This window comes from Quercus suber, unplaced genomic scaffold (assembly GCF_002906115.3).
Source record: "Quercus suber isolate HL8 unplaced genomic scaffold, Cork oak 2.0 scaffold_1044, whole genome shotgun sequence".
NCBI classification, from domain to species: Eukaryota; Viridiplantae; Streptophyta; class Magnoliopsida; order Fagales; family Fagaceae; genus Quercus; species Quercus suber.
In genome coordinates, this window is record NW_027070454.1 from 94438 (window position 1) to 113040 (window position 18603).

At 35.2% G+C, this 18603-nt stretch overlaps 2 protein-coding genes across 2 annotated transcripts; both read right to left on the bottom strand.

Moving 5' to 3' along the window:
* Positions 1 to 2400: 2400 nt before the first annotated feature.
* Positions 2401 to 5355, bottom strand: LOC112030046 (probable receptor-like protein kinase At5g24010). The gene has a single exon (XM_024062728.2). The coding sequence runs from the start codon at positions 5170 to 5172 to the stop codon at positions 2677 to 2679; it is 2496 nt and encodes an 831-aa protein (XP_023918496.1). The 5' UTR covers positions 5173 to 5355; the 3' UTR covers positions 2401 to 2676.
* A 7813-nt stretch (positions 5356 to 13168) lies between these two features.
* On the bottom strand, positions 13169 to 16365 carry LOC112030061 (probable receptor-like protein kinase At5g24010). The gene has a single exon (XM_024062747.2). The coding sequence runs from the start codon at positions 16201 to 16203 to the stop codon at positions 13702 to 13704; it is 2502 nt and encodes an 833-aa protein (XP_023918515.1). The 5' UTR covers positions 16204 to 16365; the 3' UTR covers positions 13169 to 13701.
* Positions 16366 to 18603: the final 2238 nt, after the last annotated feature.

An 18603-nucleotide genomic window follows, 5' to 3' on the forward strand; every position in this document is an offset into this window, starting at 1 on the left:
AAAGGCCAATCTATAAGTGAATGTTTTAAAAGCCTTTTGATTTCAATAACTGTGCAACCCAATTATTCATTTTATATAATCAGTACAAAAATATCAGCTTCAAAATCTTAAGAAACTTTTCAACGGTCAGAAAGAGTCAACAAAATTCCTTTTGCATTTGGATGAGAATAGCCAATCAGTTTACTCCCGTTGGCCTCTTTGGGTTGCAATTTGCAACTTAAGGGGCTGTTTGGTTTAGGCAATTTTCATGATTCATAATTCTATTTTCATCGCTTATTACTCATTTTCAGTAGGTCTCATGCCTAAGAATCATGTTTGGCCAAGTTTTCATTTTCAATTCTCATCACCCATAACTCAATAAAATAAGTGATGAGTTGCTGAAAATGAAAACACATTTAAGGTATTTTTGGGTTGTGAAATATGAATTATGATCGCACTCCTGTAATTTCACTCACTGAATGGGACCCACTGCTTAGTTTTCTGCCAAGAACATGGTAGTAAAAGGAAAGGAACATTGAAACAATTCCAAAAATTATTGGTGCCAATTAGATTAAACTAACTCCCAAACCCAATTTGTATATTTGTATCTGAGTTTATGTTAAAAATTGAAATGACACGTAAATGGCACATGATTGTTAAGTGTGCAACACTTGTGATTTGGTGATTAGTTATACTAATTATAAGGCAGATATTACTGTATAACGGCTAAGTTAGTTAGTTAGGATTAACTGTCAGTTTGTTTTGGTTAGTTAGGTCTCTTATTATTATTTTTTTTAATTTTTTTTAAAAAAAAATATAAACAGATATGGTTTATGGTAATGTAATTCTTTCGGATTGATCAGTATAAAATTTTCTTGATCATTTTTCTTTTCTTGCTTTAGTTTTGAACATAGTATAAGAGCTTTGCTTTAGTCTCATTTATGGCTTCCGAATCTGCATCTCAATCTGGATCGTTTATTAGTGTGTTAGTGGATGATGCCTCTCCAATTCCTTCTTTTTCAGCAATGATGATAATCTTGGCACGTTGCTAATGTTAAAAAGTTAATAAAATGCTTAAGTAAAAAAAAAAAAAACTTTTATTTTATAAATTAGTTTTAACTCAATGAAGATGTGTCCTATAAAACAATGTCTAGAATCACATTCTAAGAAAACAATGTCTATTTGATTAAGTTTACATCTTTGGGCTTTTACAGGGGGTTCAATATCTAAAGCTATAGCATTTGAGACAGAGTATTGAAGCATAACTTCTGAATTTTGAGCATTTTTCCCTTTAAAATATGCATAAGTTGTGAATGTCTTTCCCATAAATTAATCACACTTTAAAACATTAATATTGAATTTTTAAAACTAATTATTTAGTAAATTTATAAAGAAAAAAAAATTGTATGAACAATCAAGTTTAAGCTACTAACCTATAAAAAAGGGTTTAAGCTACTAAGTATAGTGAGATCAATCAATTTTTTGATGAGCAGATAAACCAAACAATTAAGCAAATTTCAAAACCAAATATAAATACATGAACATAAAATACGCAATACTATTATATAATTTTTTGTCTCAAAGTAAAAAAAAAAATCACCCATGACTTAACAACAACACAATAATAGTAAGTCAACAACACAGTAATATATAAACAAATGTAAACTTGTAAAGAAATTACGGCCTTAGATTTACTTCTTTGTTTTGTTTTGTTTTTGTTTTTGTTTTTCCTAATGAAAATCAGCAGACCCATAAATTACTAAAGTACATTAAGTAAACTACTTAGTTTAATCTAAAGCATTTACGTCAGCCTCTTTAGCATTTTAGCTACACTAACTCTAAAAACTCCATTTTTGTTATTTTGACAAATAGACACATGCAGCAGCTAGAAAAATTTATTTCTCTATTCTATTTAAATAATTTTATTTCTCACTCTAAAAATAAAATAAATAGAGTAGAAAGGTGATTCATATCAGTTGATTAATTGAAATAAAAAATTATGGCCATTCCGAACGGACCTGAAAGGAATTTGCAACTATGCTCCGATCATATTATTTTCACTTGAAATAAAAGACCTTGAGAAATGCCTAAAGACTAAAACTCTAAAATAACCTAAAGCACTAGGCCCTACCCTTAAGAACAGCCTCTTGAAGAAGCTGGGCAACCTTCCTCTCCAATCAATTTCTGTCCAAGAGTGGACACTCAATAAATGTAAACATCGTCACTTTGTTGGTCTAAATTTTTGAAATATTTATTCTCCCTTCGGCATTTGGAAGGCGAACTCTAATAGATCAAATCAACCTTATCATAGAAGAGCAGGGTGTAACGGATACAATTCTTAGAGACCAGAAATATAAAACCTTTGCACCCAGCAAACCCATCAAGCTCTATAAGCAGCTTTTCAAGCACATTTTCCCTCTATTAACCAATGGCAAACAGCATTGGTGAATATTTTTTTTCACTGATGAAACAAATTTTATTCAAGCACCAAGAACAGACTTACAAGCATATAAAAGCGGTAAACAGACGCAGACAAGAATATGTAACTAATCTACTATTATAATGCTGCTTTACAATTAGAAGAAGTGCTAATGCCACCCAAAATACAAAATTCAGTTCATGAAGGTGTACTTATCATAGTTTGTAGAGGATAAAGAAACTTCAGCTGCGTTGCTAGATCTTGAAAACCAAATAACATTATCTGCTACCATCAGCTTTCAACTGGGAGAAAACTTCACTATCTCTAGTGTAGGAGCCATCATCCATTATACCAGGCATATCATCTCTCTCAATGGACATACTAATTGAAGGAAACCTCCAAACATTGGGCATTGCCAATGCTGCAGAACCACCAACTGTGCTGTCTTCAAGTGGCTCTCTTGGCATATCTGTTTGTTGAAGCTGTAATGCATATTCCAAGTCCCACAATATATCACCCATGGTAGGGCGATCAGTGCCGCATTCTTGTAAACATTTCTCTGTAGTCTCAATAAATTTCCTTAGGGAGTTTGGATCGATCTGATCCTTGAGTGAAGGATCGATAATATCTTCTAGCAACCCCTTATTCTTGCAAAGCATTGCCCATTCTGCCAAATTGGCCTGCTCTCTTGGAAGCATGCTATCTATTGCTGGCCTTGCACATAGCACCTCAAGAAGAACTACACCAAATGAGTAGACATCAGATTTTTCGGTCAACTGTTGGGACTTAAAATACTCGGGATCAAGATAACCAATCGTGCCTTTGACGGTTGTGCTGACATGAGTATCATCAAGAGGACCCGATTTTGAAAGACCAAAATCGGCAACTTTAGCAACATTATTCTTATCAAGCAGGATGTTAGTGGGCTTAACATCACGGTGTATGATTCCCCCAGCTGACCCTTTGTGGAGGTAATGAAGACCCCTGGCTGCACCAATGCAAATTTCAAGCCTTTGTTTCCATGACAAAGGTGGCTTATCCGAAGCATATAGATGATCCCTTAAAGTCCCGTTGGCCATGAATTCATAGACAAGTATCATCTCAGACCTCTCATCGCAATACCCAATCAAGGATACAAGATGGCGGTGGCGAATTTTGGACAGAACCATGATCTCTGTTTGGAATTCTGGAAGGCCTTGGCCAGACCCTGGATCACTACGTTTCACAGCAATTTTTGTGCCATTCTTGAGAGTTCCTTTATAGACGATCCCAAAGCCACCCTTACCAATCCGCAATTTCGCGTCAAAGTTTTTCGTTGCCAATTGAATTTCAGAAAATGGTATCTTTAACCCGAGATTCATATTAGGGATGGTTCCCTCAGTCATCCTGCTGTGAGAACTCCCTCCTCCAGTTAGTGGCGACCAGTCTGAAGTTTCAATAGACTTCGGCTTCCTGCATCTGAGAACCAAAAAGAACACAGCTACCAAAATGCAGATTAAGCCTAACCCTCCAAGAATTGAACCAACTATAATAAAAACATTTTTTTTCTTGTGCTCTTGCAAGCTCAATGTAATGCCTGAATTCCCCAGTATCTTCATTATTTCCAGCCCATTCAGAAAGGCACTGTTTAAAATGGTATCTACCGAAGGGCCTATACCGATATTCAAATGTCCAGAATCATCAGAATAAACCACAAAATCGATGTAAAACGGAACAGCTAAGTCGTAACCATACTCATAAGGATTGATCAACATACTGAAATTATTATAAATATGTAGACTGAAATTTAGAGTGTTAGCTGATTCACTGATAATATCACAGAAGTGAACTCGAACAAGGTGGCCAGCACTCTTATCAACTTTGAAAGACCAGGTTAAGTTGAAATTACCACTGGTATTCTTTGGTTTTGCTGCAGTCTGGTAGACGAGAGTTGGGGCCGTAGATTCACTGATGCTTTCACTGACATTTCCCCCGTAATCAGGCTTACTGGAGTGGAATACGCTGGTTGTACTTCCTGAATTAACGAGATATCCATCGTCTTCTTCTGAAACCCAGTTTCGCCAAAGTGTATCGTTCTCTGGTGTGATTTTAGGGCCTCCAACATTGATCCTGTAAATGGTCTGTAATGTCCAAGATCTCAAACCCCTGTAAGTATTGTTACTTCCTGCGGAACTAATTTGCTTTGCTTCATCAGGTATGTAACTATCAACGGCAGGGAAGACTTCTATTGCATTTATAAACGCAAAAGACGATCCTCGAGGCAAAAAATACACATTGAATTTTCCGGGAGAGATGGGAAGGAAGAATTCCGTTATTATAGGAGAGTTGCTACTGTTTTTGCCAGTGAAATTAAGCAACAGTGAGGACCCAGAAGTCCATACATCAAAAAGAGCTGTGGAGAGGTCAGTTGGGGTTGAGAAAGCAAAGAAATGAAGGCGTACAAAATAGATGTCATTATTTGGGATATCAAACTCATAGGATGAGTTGCTTCTGAAAATTCTTGCTGTCTGATAAAGGGTTGATGATGTACCTGAAGACGGGTTGCTGTTTGTGACGGCGCTGCTGTGCCCTGTAAAAGAAAATGAAGAGGAGATCGAATCACTGGAATTCAAGTCCCCAACGAAATTCCGGTCTGTGTTGGCGTTGGTAGCTGTGCCACAGTTGATGAAGAAGTAATTATCTGTGAGAGAGAAAGCCACAGAGAGAAACTGATGCAGAAAAAGAAGAGCAGCAAAAGGAGGGAGATGGATTTTATGGAACTTAAGCTTTTCCATGAAAAATGGAGGTAAAAAAAAGCAGAACTTATGGCTTATTTTTAGTCTGAGAAATGCTGATAAGAGAGTTATGTAGCTTGAAGTTCGATGAACATAGAAACCTTTTACAGTAATCTTTTAGGTGAAAGACTTGAGTCTCCTCGTGGATGGTGGACTTTTGGAGTTGAAATGTGGACCACGAAAATTCTCAAATAGTAAAAGTCCAATTTAAAAGTGAATGATTTAAAAGCCATTTATTTTCAATTACTGTGTGCATATGCAGTAGAGGATAATTTGGATTTTTCAGATACCAAAAATTATTCGTTTTATAGAATCAGTTTTTTTTTTGGTGGGGGGTGGGTGGTGGTGGTGTGGATCTAAAAAGTGTTCTAGAAACTTTTGAACAGTTTGAAAGAGTCAACAAATGTTCTTTTGCATTTGGAAGAAAATAGGTAGGCATTTACTCCGGTGGGCCTCTTCGTCTTCGGTTGCAGCTTGTTTTCAATTACTGTGTGCATATGCAGTAGAGGATAATTTGGATTTTTCAGATACCAAAAATTATTCGTTTTATAGAATCAGTTTTTTTTTTTGGTGGGGGCTGGGTGGTGGTGTGGATCTAAAAAGTGTTCTAGAAACTTTTGAACAGTTTGAAAGAGTCAACAAATGTTCTTTTGCATTTGGAAGAAAATAGGTAGGCATTTACTCCGGTGGGCCTCTTCGTCTTCGGTTGCAGCTTGCAAGCTCGGTTGCTTGACTTCTTGCCAAGAACATGGTGGAAAATGGAAAGAAACATTGAAACGGTCCAAAATTATCAGGTCCAATTAGATTAAAGCATATATAAGATCATTTTTTTTTTGAATTAAAAGCATATATAAGATCATTATCATCCAATCTGATGTCATATAAATATGTCATTTTAACTTATCAAAAAAATTACTTTATTATTTTAACACACAATTTTACCATTCATCGTACATCACATCTTCTATTCTTCGATTCTATACATTAAAATAATATATACAGATATTAAAATAACATTAAAAAACTAACCATATAAAAAAATACAAAATGTGTGGCAGTAAATGTGTGGCGGTGAATGTGTGGCTAAAAGTGTAGATAAAGAGATGTTTTATTTGAAATGAGAGAGAAAGATGAATTCAACCAAAAAAAAAAAAGAGAGAAAGATGAATAAAAAATAATAAAAACTAAATGTCATTTTCATTCCTATCATGCCAAAGATGAGATTGTACTGTAACATGTCTCAAAATTTATTGGCATTTAACACAACTCATGATGGTTTGTTTTTGGTGTTTGATGTGCCAAATGCCAAATATTTGGTTTTTGGCACACTTAATGGGAATGCTCTAAAAGTCAAATGCTAAAACCTAAGTCTTTTTGGCCACCTTAATTGAGGAAAGAAGGATGAGGATGAGGATGAGGATGGAACCCATGAATGAACTCCCAAACCCAATTGTATATTTATATATGAGATTTAAGAAAGGACACCTTTTCAGATGCTGCCACTTAATTGGCAATATGTTTTTTTTAAAGAGTTTTAACCTATGGCATCCGCATCTTATCAAACTAAGGCACCAATCAGTTTTTGGTGTAGACGAGAATTAAACTCTAGATCTCTTATACAACCATCGAAAACTTTTCTAATTAAGCTATTTGGAATCCACAATTGACAATATTTTTCATTATTGAATTAGTACAAAATTTAAGGGGAAAAAAAAAAGGAATTCATTAATGCTTGGTTATCTACAGGTGGAGCTATGAGCTATCACTTAACAAGTTTGTAAAATTTTCATATTTTATGTAACCTATTTGACGCCAGAAATTAACATGAGCAGCCTAGTTAGCATGTGGAACAACCTCGATTTTTTATTTTTTGGAGATCATGAGAGAACACCTAGATCTTCGACAACACTTGACAGCATAGGCCGTGTATCGGTGTATGCCGATTGATGAGTTTCCTTTTACATATTAACAGAATTAACCACTACAAGTGTTGAAGGCTAATTTAGGTACAATTGCTGCACTGGTAATTGTGTTGTACAGAGAAAGGGATACAGAGAGAGCAAGTGTTTGGAATAGGAAATAACATTTTAGTCAAACCACTTCACTGCATAATGTCACTTCAAAAGTAGAAGTATGATTTGCCATCCACTACATTCTTTTTGCTACTACCACTTATGTTTCTCAAAAAAAAAACCACTTATGTAAGCCAGGATTGGTAGATAGGATACATCTGACGGTCACTATATGGTTTTATCAAGTTTAGTCAATTTAAGTTGTATTTAGAGTGGAATTTTTCTAAACGGAAATAATAGGATTTTGTGAAGACATCAATGACTTCTATTTTTACTTTAACTGTCAAAAATTCATGCGGTGCATGGGAAAGATATTTTGAAATATATGTTTAAATACATTGTATTCTTAAAGCTTTTCAAAAGCTTTTCAAAAGAATATGCATGTTAACAACTTTTATCCTTTTCAGCTTCATTACAACTTGTGTTGGAGAGAGAGAGATTGTGCCTATCAAAGTATCTGTTTAAACTCCTCTATTAAAAATATTCATCAATTGGATTCATAATAATGCCACAGTCTCTACACAATAAACCATATGCTCCAACCCTTTGATTACAGTGATCCTTTAATGACCACTGCTTCTACCATTAAAGGATCATTCAAATTAAATTTCTTTGTCCAAACTTTAAAGGAACATTCAAATTAAATTTCTTTGTTGTCATGATGTACCTTTCTCCATATTCATCTAGCCAATCTGATCGCTAGATAATGTTGTTGAAGCTCTTGGTGATGAGCTCTTCAATTGTGTAGTCGTGGCACTACAAGGTTGAAAGATAAGTAGAATGGAAAAATTAAAAACAAAACTAAAAGATACATGGAGACCGTAAAAAATTCACCTTGCTTTAAATACCCTGCCTTTGGTTTTTCTGAAACGGCAGCAACTGAAATGACTTGAACATCTGGAGGAAGGAAGAGCCATGAGAGCCCTGGCATTATGAATCTGAAGTTTGGACTTTGAAGATTTGAAAAGACTGCCGTTAGCAAGCTTGAAACCATGAAACAGGGGTAAGGCAAAAGGTGGGGAGACAAAAAAAGGGTTTTTTGCCATTAAAAATTAAAGACCATTTGGTTGGGTTTGGGCTTTATGGTGGACAACATATAGTTTTGGGCTTCATGCTAGTCATCACTAACGTGAGATACATGTCTATAATTAAAGCTATAAATATTGGGTTTTATGGTGGAGATAAGGTTGGGAATCATTTTTCTTTTATTAGTATTTTAAAATTTAGGAAATGCATTTTAAATTATAAGAAAAATTCAGAAAAAATGTTGGTAATGACATGACTGCTGATATGGCTTAATGAGAGAATAGTTATATTAAATGCTGCGTCTCAATTTTTAGTATTATATATATATATATAGATATAAATTTTAATAATATAGACTAGATACTATCTCTTTTTTCTTTTTCTTTTTTGAGAATAACGAGATACTATCTCAGTTGTATTTTAAAGTGAGAATATTCAATATATTGGATCAATAATTTATAAAAATAAAAAGATTGAAGAGGATGTGAATATTTTCCAGAGCTTTAATCTCCACAGCCTGTGTATTAATCATGCCTTGGAATACTTTTTTTGCGTTGGGAAGATCAAAAACCAAAAGCGTATGGTGGCAATTCCTGTTAGATGGTCAAAACCACCGATGGGCTGGCTAAAATTCAATACTAACGGTGCTTCTCTTAGCAACCAAGGAAGAGCAGGTGGGGGGAGGCCTCATTAGGGATAGCTTGGGCAATTGGGTAAAGGGCTTCTCAAGATCCATTGGGCATGCCACATGTATTATAGCTGATGAAACATTTGTGAATACTTTTTTCTCTGACGAAACATTTTGTTCAAACACCAAGAACAGACTTACAAACATATAAAAGCGGTAAACAGACGCAGACAAGAATAAGTAACTAATCTATATCTATATATTACTAAAAACTGAAGCGTAGCATTTAAAGTTGCTACGCTCACATTGAGACACATCAGCAGTCATGTCATTTCCATAATATTTTTTGAATTTGTCCTAGAATTTTAAAATAATTTTTATTAATTTTAAAATGCTGATTAATATAGAATAAATTTCAGCCCTGTCTCCATCATAAAACCCACTTCTTCTAAATTTAATTCTAGCCCACTTCTTCTAAATTTAATTCTACCATAAAGCCCAAACTCAAAACCTTTTCAACTGAAATCCTCTCTAAAACCCTTTTTTTTCATGCAAACTTTTTTATTTTTCATTTCCTTTTGTTACACGGTTTCAGTTTCCTGTCTCTCCACATTTTAGTTCTTTCCCCTTCCCTTTCAACAGTTTCACATTCTCCCCATGTTTTAATTCAGTAATTCTTTCCCCTTCCCCACCTTTTGTTCTACAGTTTCACATTAAATTCACGTCAACCTCACTCCCTTCTGGCAGCAGCCTCTCTATCTTCCTTCCTTCCTATCTTCCTCTTTTCACATTATATAAATACTAACAAAAGCTGCTAAGGTATCTCTAAATCTCAATTCCTTTTGTGCTTTGTTATTTTGCTTGATGTTTTTTCCCCTTCTTACGGCCTCTTTCGTGCTTTAGGGTATTGAATTTTTTATTGTTGGGTTTTTTATTTGGAGCTCTACCTCTTTTGGGTTTGTTCGTTTGAGTTTTTAGATTACTGGGTTTTAAATTCTATGTGATTCAAACGACTTAGTGTGACTCTAAGTTCTTAGTGTAGTGCTGTGGTGTTTGCTTCTGCTATTTATTTAGTGTGACTCTAAATTCTTGGTGTTTGAATTTTCTGCAGTATTTTTTCTGCATAATTGTGTTTATTATAGTCTTTGGTTTAGACATGGTTTATTCCGACAGTAGTGAAGAAACTGTTCCGCTATGGGACTACCGGTCATTCAATCATCAATGTGCTAATGTGATTAACATTGGTGACACTAAAATGAGTAATGTTTTGCTCTCAATGATCTGTTCTTATTTTGCAATTGTCACTTTTTTTTTCTTCTTTTGTTCATTTTTCGTTTGCTCAGTTCAAGATGTGATCTAGATTTGGCATGTTGGTACTGTTGTGTGTGTGAATACCGAAACAGGTGCTGAATACAATCTTAATGGACCTGCTGCCTAGGAAGTTGTTAACGAATTTCTTTTCAACATTGGTGACATTATAATGAGTAATGTTTGGCTCTCAATGTGTTGTGAAGGTGAACATTAACAAAGTAATGATTTGTTCTTATTTTGCTATTGTCACTTCTTTTTCTTTTTTCCTTTTTGTTCATTTTTGTTTGCTCAGTTCAAGATGTGATCTACAATTGGCATATTGGTACTGTTGTGGGTGTGGATATCGAAACAAGTGCTAAATACAATCTTAATGGACTAGCTGCCTAGGAAGTTGTTCACGAATTGCTTTTAGTTGAGGTAAAGGGTAGACCTAAACTTCTTTGCTAACCGTTTATCATTGGAATTGGACTTCTATTAATTGGACTTTTGGATTCATAAACGGGTTAGATGTGCATCAGTTAATGTATCTGGTTTGAGAAATTATATAATATTTTGAGATGCAATTCACTATCACCAACACTGTCAGCATATATGCACATCGTAGCTACTCTTACAGCACATGATTCCTAGTGTTTAAATTTTTTGCAGTAATTTTCCTACATAATTCTGTTTATCATGGTCTTTGGTTTAGACATGATTTAATATTCATGGTTTCAATTTTAAGAATTTGTGAATTTGTGAAACTCAAGTCACTGCACAAGCGTTTTTATGTTATTAGCGTTAGAACATCCCTCACATGCCATTTCAATGATTGTCTTCTCAACCTATACATTGGTGCTCTAGAAATCAGTCAGGGTATGTATGTGGTTAGTGATGGATTTATTATATTGAACTTTATGCCAATGTGAATTGAGAATTCTTTAGTGCTGGAAAAGTATTATATTGAACTTTATGCCAATGTGAACTGAGAATTCTTTAGTGCTAGAAAAGTACTTTTCTGTTTGTTTTGTTTATTTGATTTCTTTTATCATTCTTCTTTATGACTAAATCCTGTTACAAAAATTCTTTTTCTCATGGGCCCTTAACTTTTATCCTCTAAGAGCTGGTTCATATGGAGTTCTTTTATCTCCAAAGAATATGTTGAAAAGGAAAGCACTAAAAGAACAATTACTCCTCCAATTATTTCTTTTCATTTTCCTTTTAATTTAATTGTTCTGAGAGGTTTCAAATCTAATGTCTAAGCTATGGACTGCAAAGAAATCATTCCTTCCAAAAAGAGATATGGAGTGGTTCTTCTTTTGTCTTCAGTAACTGATTTGGATATTAATTCATTTTCAGCTATTTCAAAATTATTAATAATTTATTTATATATACAACTTATGCAGGGTTTATGTTTGGACGGCTCTCTTTATGTAATATTCAATGCTTGCACTGTCATCAATAGATATCCAATTTAAGTTAGTGATATATAGTTTTATATACAATTATTATTAGTGATATAATTTTAGAACTTTTTATAAAATAAAATTAATACTAATTAATTGTTAAGGATAAGGATTGTTATTCAATTGAAAAACAAACTCATGCTGGTTATGATATGGTGATATCTTAGAAATTCAAATTACAAAAGAGTCCTACAGTTGGAGGTAAGATAAATGATAGCATTAGCCATTAGAAATAGAATCATTTGGGGCCATATTAACTTCTCACCTTCTACCACCGCACACCCTTGGTATAATAGTTATTCCACAAGTATAAGTGCTTATACTTGTGGGGGCTTGGGGGCAATGGCCGAGATTCAAGTCTCTAGGTGAGCACTTTACACACATATATACTTAGGTTAGTTTAAAGTAGAATTTCTATCTTGTATCATTAAAAAAAAAAAAAATTCTCCCCTTCTCTACACTACTTTAAAGAACAGAAAAGCAAGGTTGTGGTTGTCTATTCGGTTGCTCCACAACTGTTATTTTACCATTAATGAAAGTAACTGACACATGTTAACTTATTTGCTACCCTCATCATTTGCCAATCATCTAGATACATGGAATATATGAATGCTAATGAAAACTCTATAAAATTGTTTAAGACATTGCTAGGTAGGCGGATCAAAATTATGCAGCACAAATCAATTCAAATCAAGACACCTTAATAATGATACACTTTATGGAGAACATTAAACGTAAGTTACAATTGAAATATATATTCAATACTATAACATTTAAGCTTTATAGTGGACGGTATATGAAAGGCTTCTATTCAAAATAAAAATAAAAATAATTGCTTATAACTTAAACAATCACTCATCTCATCCATAAAACAAGCAAAACACTATAAATTACAATCCTAAACAACTTCAAAATACAAACAAAAAATATCATTAAAATACTCTCTACACAATCATGAAAATAAGTATACAACATGAATTACCTATAGAATTATTGCTCGAAATATTTTCCAATGTTGGAAGACAATTGTCAAAATTTTTAGGCAACATCAAAATGAGGTACACAATTTTAAATTCACAACTAATGTCTGTTACTTTCACATAAACTACTTTTTCTCTACTAATCATAATCTACCACGTCCAAAATTGTGCCACAATATATTGCAATCCTTTATTTTCTCTTTCTATTAACTTTATCCAATGAAGTTGTGCACTATATTAGAGTCATTGACTTCATTGATCCAATATTGCAATTAATTCTAAAACAACCAAATGGAAAACAATTGCTTCAAAACTATCAACAAATCCTTCGGTATACAACTTTTGGAACAAACACATTTCACATTCCAAAAAGCCAAGCATGCAATAAAATGGAGTGGGTCATTGGGATCATGAGACCTTACCCTTATAGAAACGAAGAATTACATGTTACATGCAAAATGTGCTAAATTGACTTGAAAATGTACAAATTAGCCAACCGGGTATGATAGAAATTTTGTTTCCAAAATAAAAATCTATAATAAAATATCCTCATTCTATTATGAATACAAATCTCTAATAATACAAAATTAATTCCATCACTAAAACCTCCAATCACTATGAATCCTGTAATATATTGATCAATCATATATAATGCAGCTTTAGTAGCAATACATAGAAAAATATTAATAATATATAATAATAAAACTATCATAAACAAACCTATCACGTGCAACGCGCGGGTCCGCGACTAGTTATTACTAGAAGCTGAAGCGTAGCGTTTAATCTATATTATAGTGTCACATCAGCTGCCATGTCATTTTTCTTTTTAATAATATAATTTCTCTTACAATTTTAAAATGGTTTTTATAATTTTCAGCCTTATAAATGTAGCTCACTACTTATTTATTTACTTCCACTATCATCCTATAATAAATCTTCCACTATCACTTTATAATAAATATAGCCAACTACTTACTTATTTACTTCCACTATCACCCTATAATAAATTTGTATAATTAATCCAGCCCACCTTTTTAGTTCCACTAGATCTTGAAAACCAAATAACATTATCTGCTAGCATCAGCTTTTAACTGGGAGAAAACTTCACTATCTCTAGTGTAGGAGCCATCATCCATTATAGCAGGCATATCATCTTTCTCAATAGACATACTAATTGAAGGAAACCTCCAAACATTGGGCATTGCCAATGCTGCAGAACCACCAATTGTGCTGTCTTCATGTGGCTCTCTCGGCATTGCTGTTTGTTGAAGCTGTAATGCATATTCCAAGTCCCACAATATATCACCCATGGTAGGGCGATCAGTGCCGCATTCTTGTAAACATTTCTCTGTTGTCTCAATAAATTTTCTTAGGGAGTTTGGATCGATCTGATCCTTGAGTGAAGGATCAATAATATCTTCTAGCAACCCTTTATTCTTGCAAAGCATTGCCCATTCTGCCAAATTCGCCTGCTCTCTTGGAAGCGTGCTATCTATTGCTGGCCTTGCACATAGCACCTCAAGAAGAACTACGCCAAATGAGTAGACATCAGATTTTTCTGTCAACTGTTGGGACTTAAAATACTCGGGATCAAGATAACCAATCGTGCCTTTGACAGTTGTGCTGACGTGAGTATCATCAAGAGGACCCGATTTTGAAAGACCAAAATCGGCAACTTTAGCAACATTACTCTTATCAAGCAGGATGTTAGTGGGCTTAACATCACGGTGTATGATTCCCCCAGCTGACCCTTTGTGGAGGTAATGAAGACCCCTGGCTGCACCAATGCAAATTTCAAGCCTTTGTTTCCATGACAAAGGTGGCTTATCCGAAGCATATAGATGATCCCTTAAAGTCCCATTGGCCATGAATTCATAAACAAGTATCATCTCAGACCTCTCATCGCAATACCCAATCAAGGATACAAGATGGCGGTGGCGAATTTTGGACAGAACCATGATCTCTGTTTGGAATTCTGGAAGGCCTTGGCCAGACCCTGGATCACTACGTTTCACAGCAATTTTTGTTCCATTCTTGAGAGTTCCTTTATAGACGATCCCAAAGCCACCCTTACCAATCCGCAATTTCACGTCAAAGTTTTTCGTTGCCAATTGAATTTCAGAAAATGGCATCTTTAACCCGAGATTCATATTAGGGATGGTTCCCTCAGTCATCCTGCTGTGAGAACTCCCTCCTCCAGGTAGTGGCGACCAGTCTGAAGTTTCAATAGACTTCGGCTTCCTGCATCTGAAAACCAAAAAGAACACAGCTACCAAAATGCAGATTAAGCCTAACCCTCCAAGAATTGAACCAATTATAATAAAAACATTTTTTTTCTTGTGCTCTTGTAACCTCAATGTAATGCCTGAATTCCCCAGTATTTTCATTATTTCCAGCCCATTCAGAAAGGCACTGTTTAAAATGATACTCGTATCTACCGAAGGGCCTATACGGATATTTAAATGTCCAGAATCACCAGAATAAACCACAAAATCGATGTAAAACGGAACAGCTAACTGGTCACCACCATACTCATAAGGATCGATCAACATACTGAAATTATTATAAACATGAAGACTGAAATTTAGAATGTTAGCTGATTCACTGATAATATCACAGAAGTGAACTCGAACAAGGTAGCCAGCACTCTTATCAACATTGAAAGACCAGGTTAAGTTGAAATCGCCACTGGTATCCTTCGGTTTCGCTGCAGTCTGGTAGACGAGAGTTGGGGCCGTAGATTCACTGATGCTTTCCCTGACATTTCCCTCGTAATTAGGCTCACTGGGGTGGCTTACTGTGGTTGCATTTCCTGACTTATCGAAATATATATCGTCTTCTTCTGAAACCCAGTTTCGCCAAAGTGTATCGTTCTCTGGTGTGATTTTAGGGCCTCCAACATTGATCCTGTAAATGGTCTGTAATGCCCAAGATCTCAAACCCCTGTAAGTATTGTTACTTCCTGCAGAACTAATTTGCTTTGCTTCATCAGGTATGTAACTATCATTGGCAGGGAAGACTTCTATTGCATTTATAAACGCAAAAGACGATCCTCGAGGCAAAAAATAAACATTGAATTTTCCGGGAGAGATGGGAAGGAAGAATTCCTTTATAGGAAAGTTGCTACTGTTTTTGCCAGTGAAATTAAGCAACAGTGAGGACCCAGAAGTCCATACATCAAAAAGAGCTGTGGAGAGGTCAGTTGGGGTTGAGAAAGCAAAGAAATGAAGGCGTACAAAATAGATGTCATTATTTGGGATATCAAACTCATAGGAAGAGTTGCTTCTGAAAATTCTTGCTGTCTGATAAAGAGTTGATGATGTACCTGAAGACTGGTTGCTGTTTGTGACGGCGCTGCTGTGCCCTGTAAAAGAAAATGAAGAGGAGATCGAGTCACTGGAATTCAAGTCCCCAACGAAATTCCGGAAGTCTGTGTTGGCGTTGGTAGCTGAGCCACAGTTGATGAAGTAATTATCTGTGAGAGAGTAAGCGACAGAGAGAAACTGAAGCAGAAAAAGAAGAGCAGCAAAAGGAGGGAGATGGATTTTATGGAACTGAAGCTTTTCCATGAAAAATGGAGGTATAAAAAGCAGAACTTCTGGCTTATTTTTAGTCTGAGAAATGCTGGTAAGAGAGTTATGTAGTTTGAAGTTCAATGAACATAGAAACCTTATACAGTTATCTTTTATGTGAGAAACTTGAGTTTTCTCGTGGTGGACTTTTGGAATTGAATTGCGGACCACGAAAATTTTCAAATTGGAAAAGTCCAATTTAAAATCCAATTATTTTCAAATTGTGCTTGTTTTTCAATTTTAAATCCACATTTTTACTTTCTAAATAACATTACAATTTTTTCATATATTTTTTCATCAGTGTACATATTTGGAAAAGCTATAAAAATCCAATCACAAACTACAAAAATCTCGTCTCAAGCTACTCAATCAACTCCCAAATTATTCGTTTTATACAATCAGTGGGCTCCAAAAATAGTAAAATACTTATGCCAGCTAAAAAGTGTCCTGGAAACTTTTGAACAGTTTGAAAGAGTCAACAACTGTTCTTTTGCATGTGGGAGAAAATAGGAATAGGTAAGAGCATTCAAGGGTTTTTATTTATTTATTATTATATCTTATTTTACCATTTCAATCAACTACTTTATTAATTATATTATATTATTTTATTTTTTTCTTGTTTTATTTAAATATTCTTTTTTAATCTTTTTTAACTATTTCTCTTTTTCTCTTCCCTTTTTCCTCTTTCTCCCTCAACCTTTATTTAAGATTAGGCATACATTTGAGATTATTTAAATAGAGTTTTGGAATGTTAAATGTATTGAAAAATGATATAGTATAATTGATAAAATAATTTTTTGAGATGGTAAAATAAGATAAGATAGCATTTTCAGTTGTGGATTCTCTTAGCATGTGGAACAACCTCGATTTTTTAATTTTTTGAAGATCATGAGAGAACACCCAGATCTTCAACAATACTTGACAGCATAGGCTGTGTATCGGTGTATGCCGATTTATGAGTTTCCTTTCACATATTAACAGAATTAACCACTACAAATTGGGTTGAAGGCTGATTTAGGTACCATCGCAGCACCGGTAATTGTGTTGTACAGAGAAAGGGTTACAGAGATGGGAAGTGCTTGGAATAAGAAATAACATTTTAGTCAAACCACTTCACTGCATTAATGCCACTTCAAAAGTAGAAGTATAATTTGCCATCCACTACATTCTTTTTGCTACTACCACTTATATAAGCCAGGAATGGTGGATAGGATACATCTGATAAGCACTATATGGTTTTATCAAGTTTAGTCAATTTAAGTTGTATTTTAGAGTGGAATTTTTTTCAAAATAGAAATAATAGGATTATGTGAAGATATCAATGACTTCTATTTTTATTTTTATTTTTATGATATAGGCGAGTGTAGGGACCCAATTTGAATTGAGTGTTGGGTTTCAGCTCAATAAGCCCAAACAATAAATTTATAGAGAGTGGGTTGACAGGCTTAGGTGCTGGCCGTCGGTCACCACGCTCAAACTTTTTCTTATAAAAAAGGCTAAGTGTTTCCTTACAAATAGGAGAATGCTCCTCGGCCATAGGCCGAGGAGGCCTTAAGGTTTTTCCCTCTCCTTTTGGCTTTACTAGCTCTTCTTTTATAGTTTTCATCTTCCTATCTCCTGCTTCCATCTGTTGATCGTCTATTTGCTTTTCTTCTGGTTGTCCGTCCCATCAGAGGCCTTATTGGTACTCAAGTGGCTCACTCTAACCAACGTTATCCTGCCAAGGGGTTACCTCCCCATTAATGCGGCCAGGGGGGTTGGTTGAGTGCATTCAATGCGATAGTGACAGCTTACTTTGGGGTTAACCTCTCCCCAAAATCACCTTTGTCAGGTCGAGGACAAGGTATCCTCGGCGTGGATCCAGGAGAATAAGCTTCCCCCCATTTTCCTCAGGAATAGCTTGCGATCCTCGGCATGGGCCTTGGGCCCGCTATATGATGGGCCGAGACTATCAGGCCCACGGACCCCACAATAGCCCCTCAAAACTCTGCTGCACGTTCTCTCGAACGGGGAGGAGGGTTTTGATACATGCGGATCCACTGGACGAACGGCCTCACTTTAGTTTGTACTGATGCTGGCGGCTTCTTGACTGCCCGATGCGCGTTTTTAGCGTTTCGAGAATTAATGGGTGCCCACATTAAATTTTTGGCGGCACCACGTTTCCCACTTTCAACGGCATGATCTTCTGCCTTTATGAGCAAGCGGTTTCATTTGGGGAGATTTAAGGGAGAGTATAAACACCTGTTTGACTTGCCTGGTTTCATCATTTTCGCGCTTATCATTATTGATGCATATAATTTGAACTTGGTTCGACTGGCACACTATCTGAAGAGTATCGTCATACCTCTGTAAGTTTTCTTTTTCTAGTGACCCCAAATTTCCTTGATTTCACTCTTC

Excerpts from the sequence above, each read along its gene's own strand:
- LOC112030046 (XM_024062728.2), bottom strand. The coding sequence starts at position 5,172 with ATGGAAAAGCTTAAGTTCCATAAAATCCATCTCCCTCCTTTTGCTGCT.
- LOC112030061 (XM_024062747.2), bottom strand. The coding sequence starts at position 16,203 with ATGGAAAAGCTTCAGTTCCATAAAATCCATCTCCCTCCTTTTGCTGCT.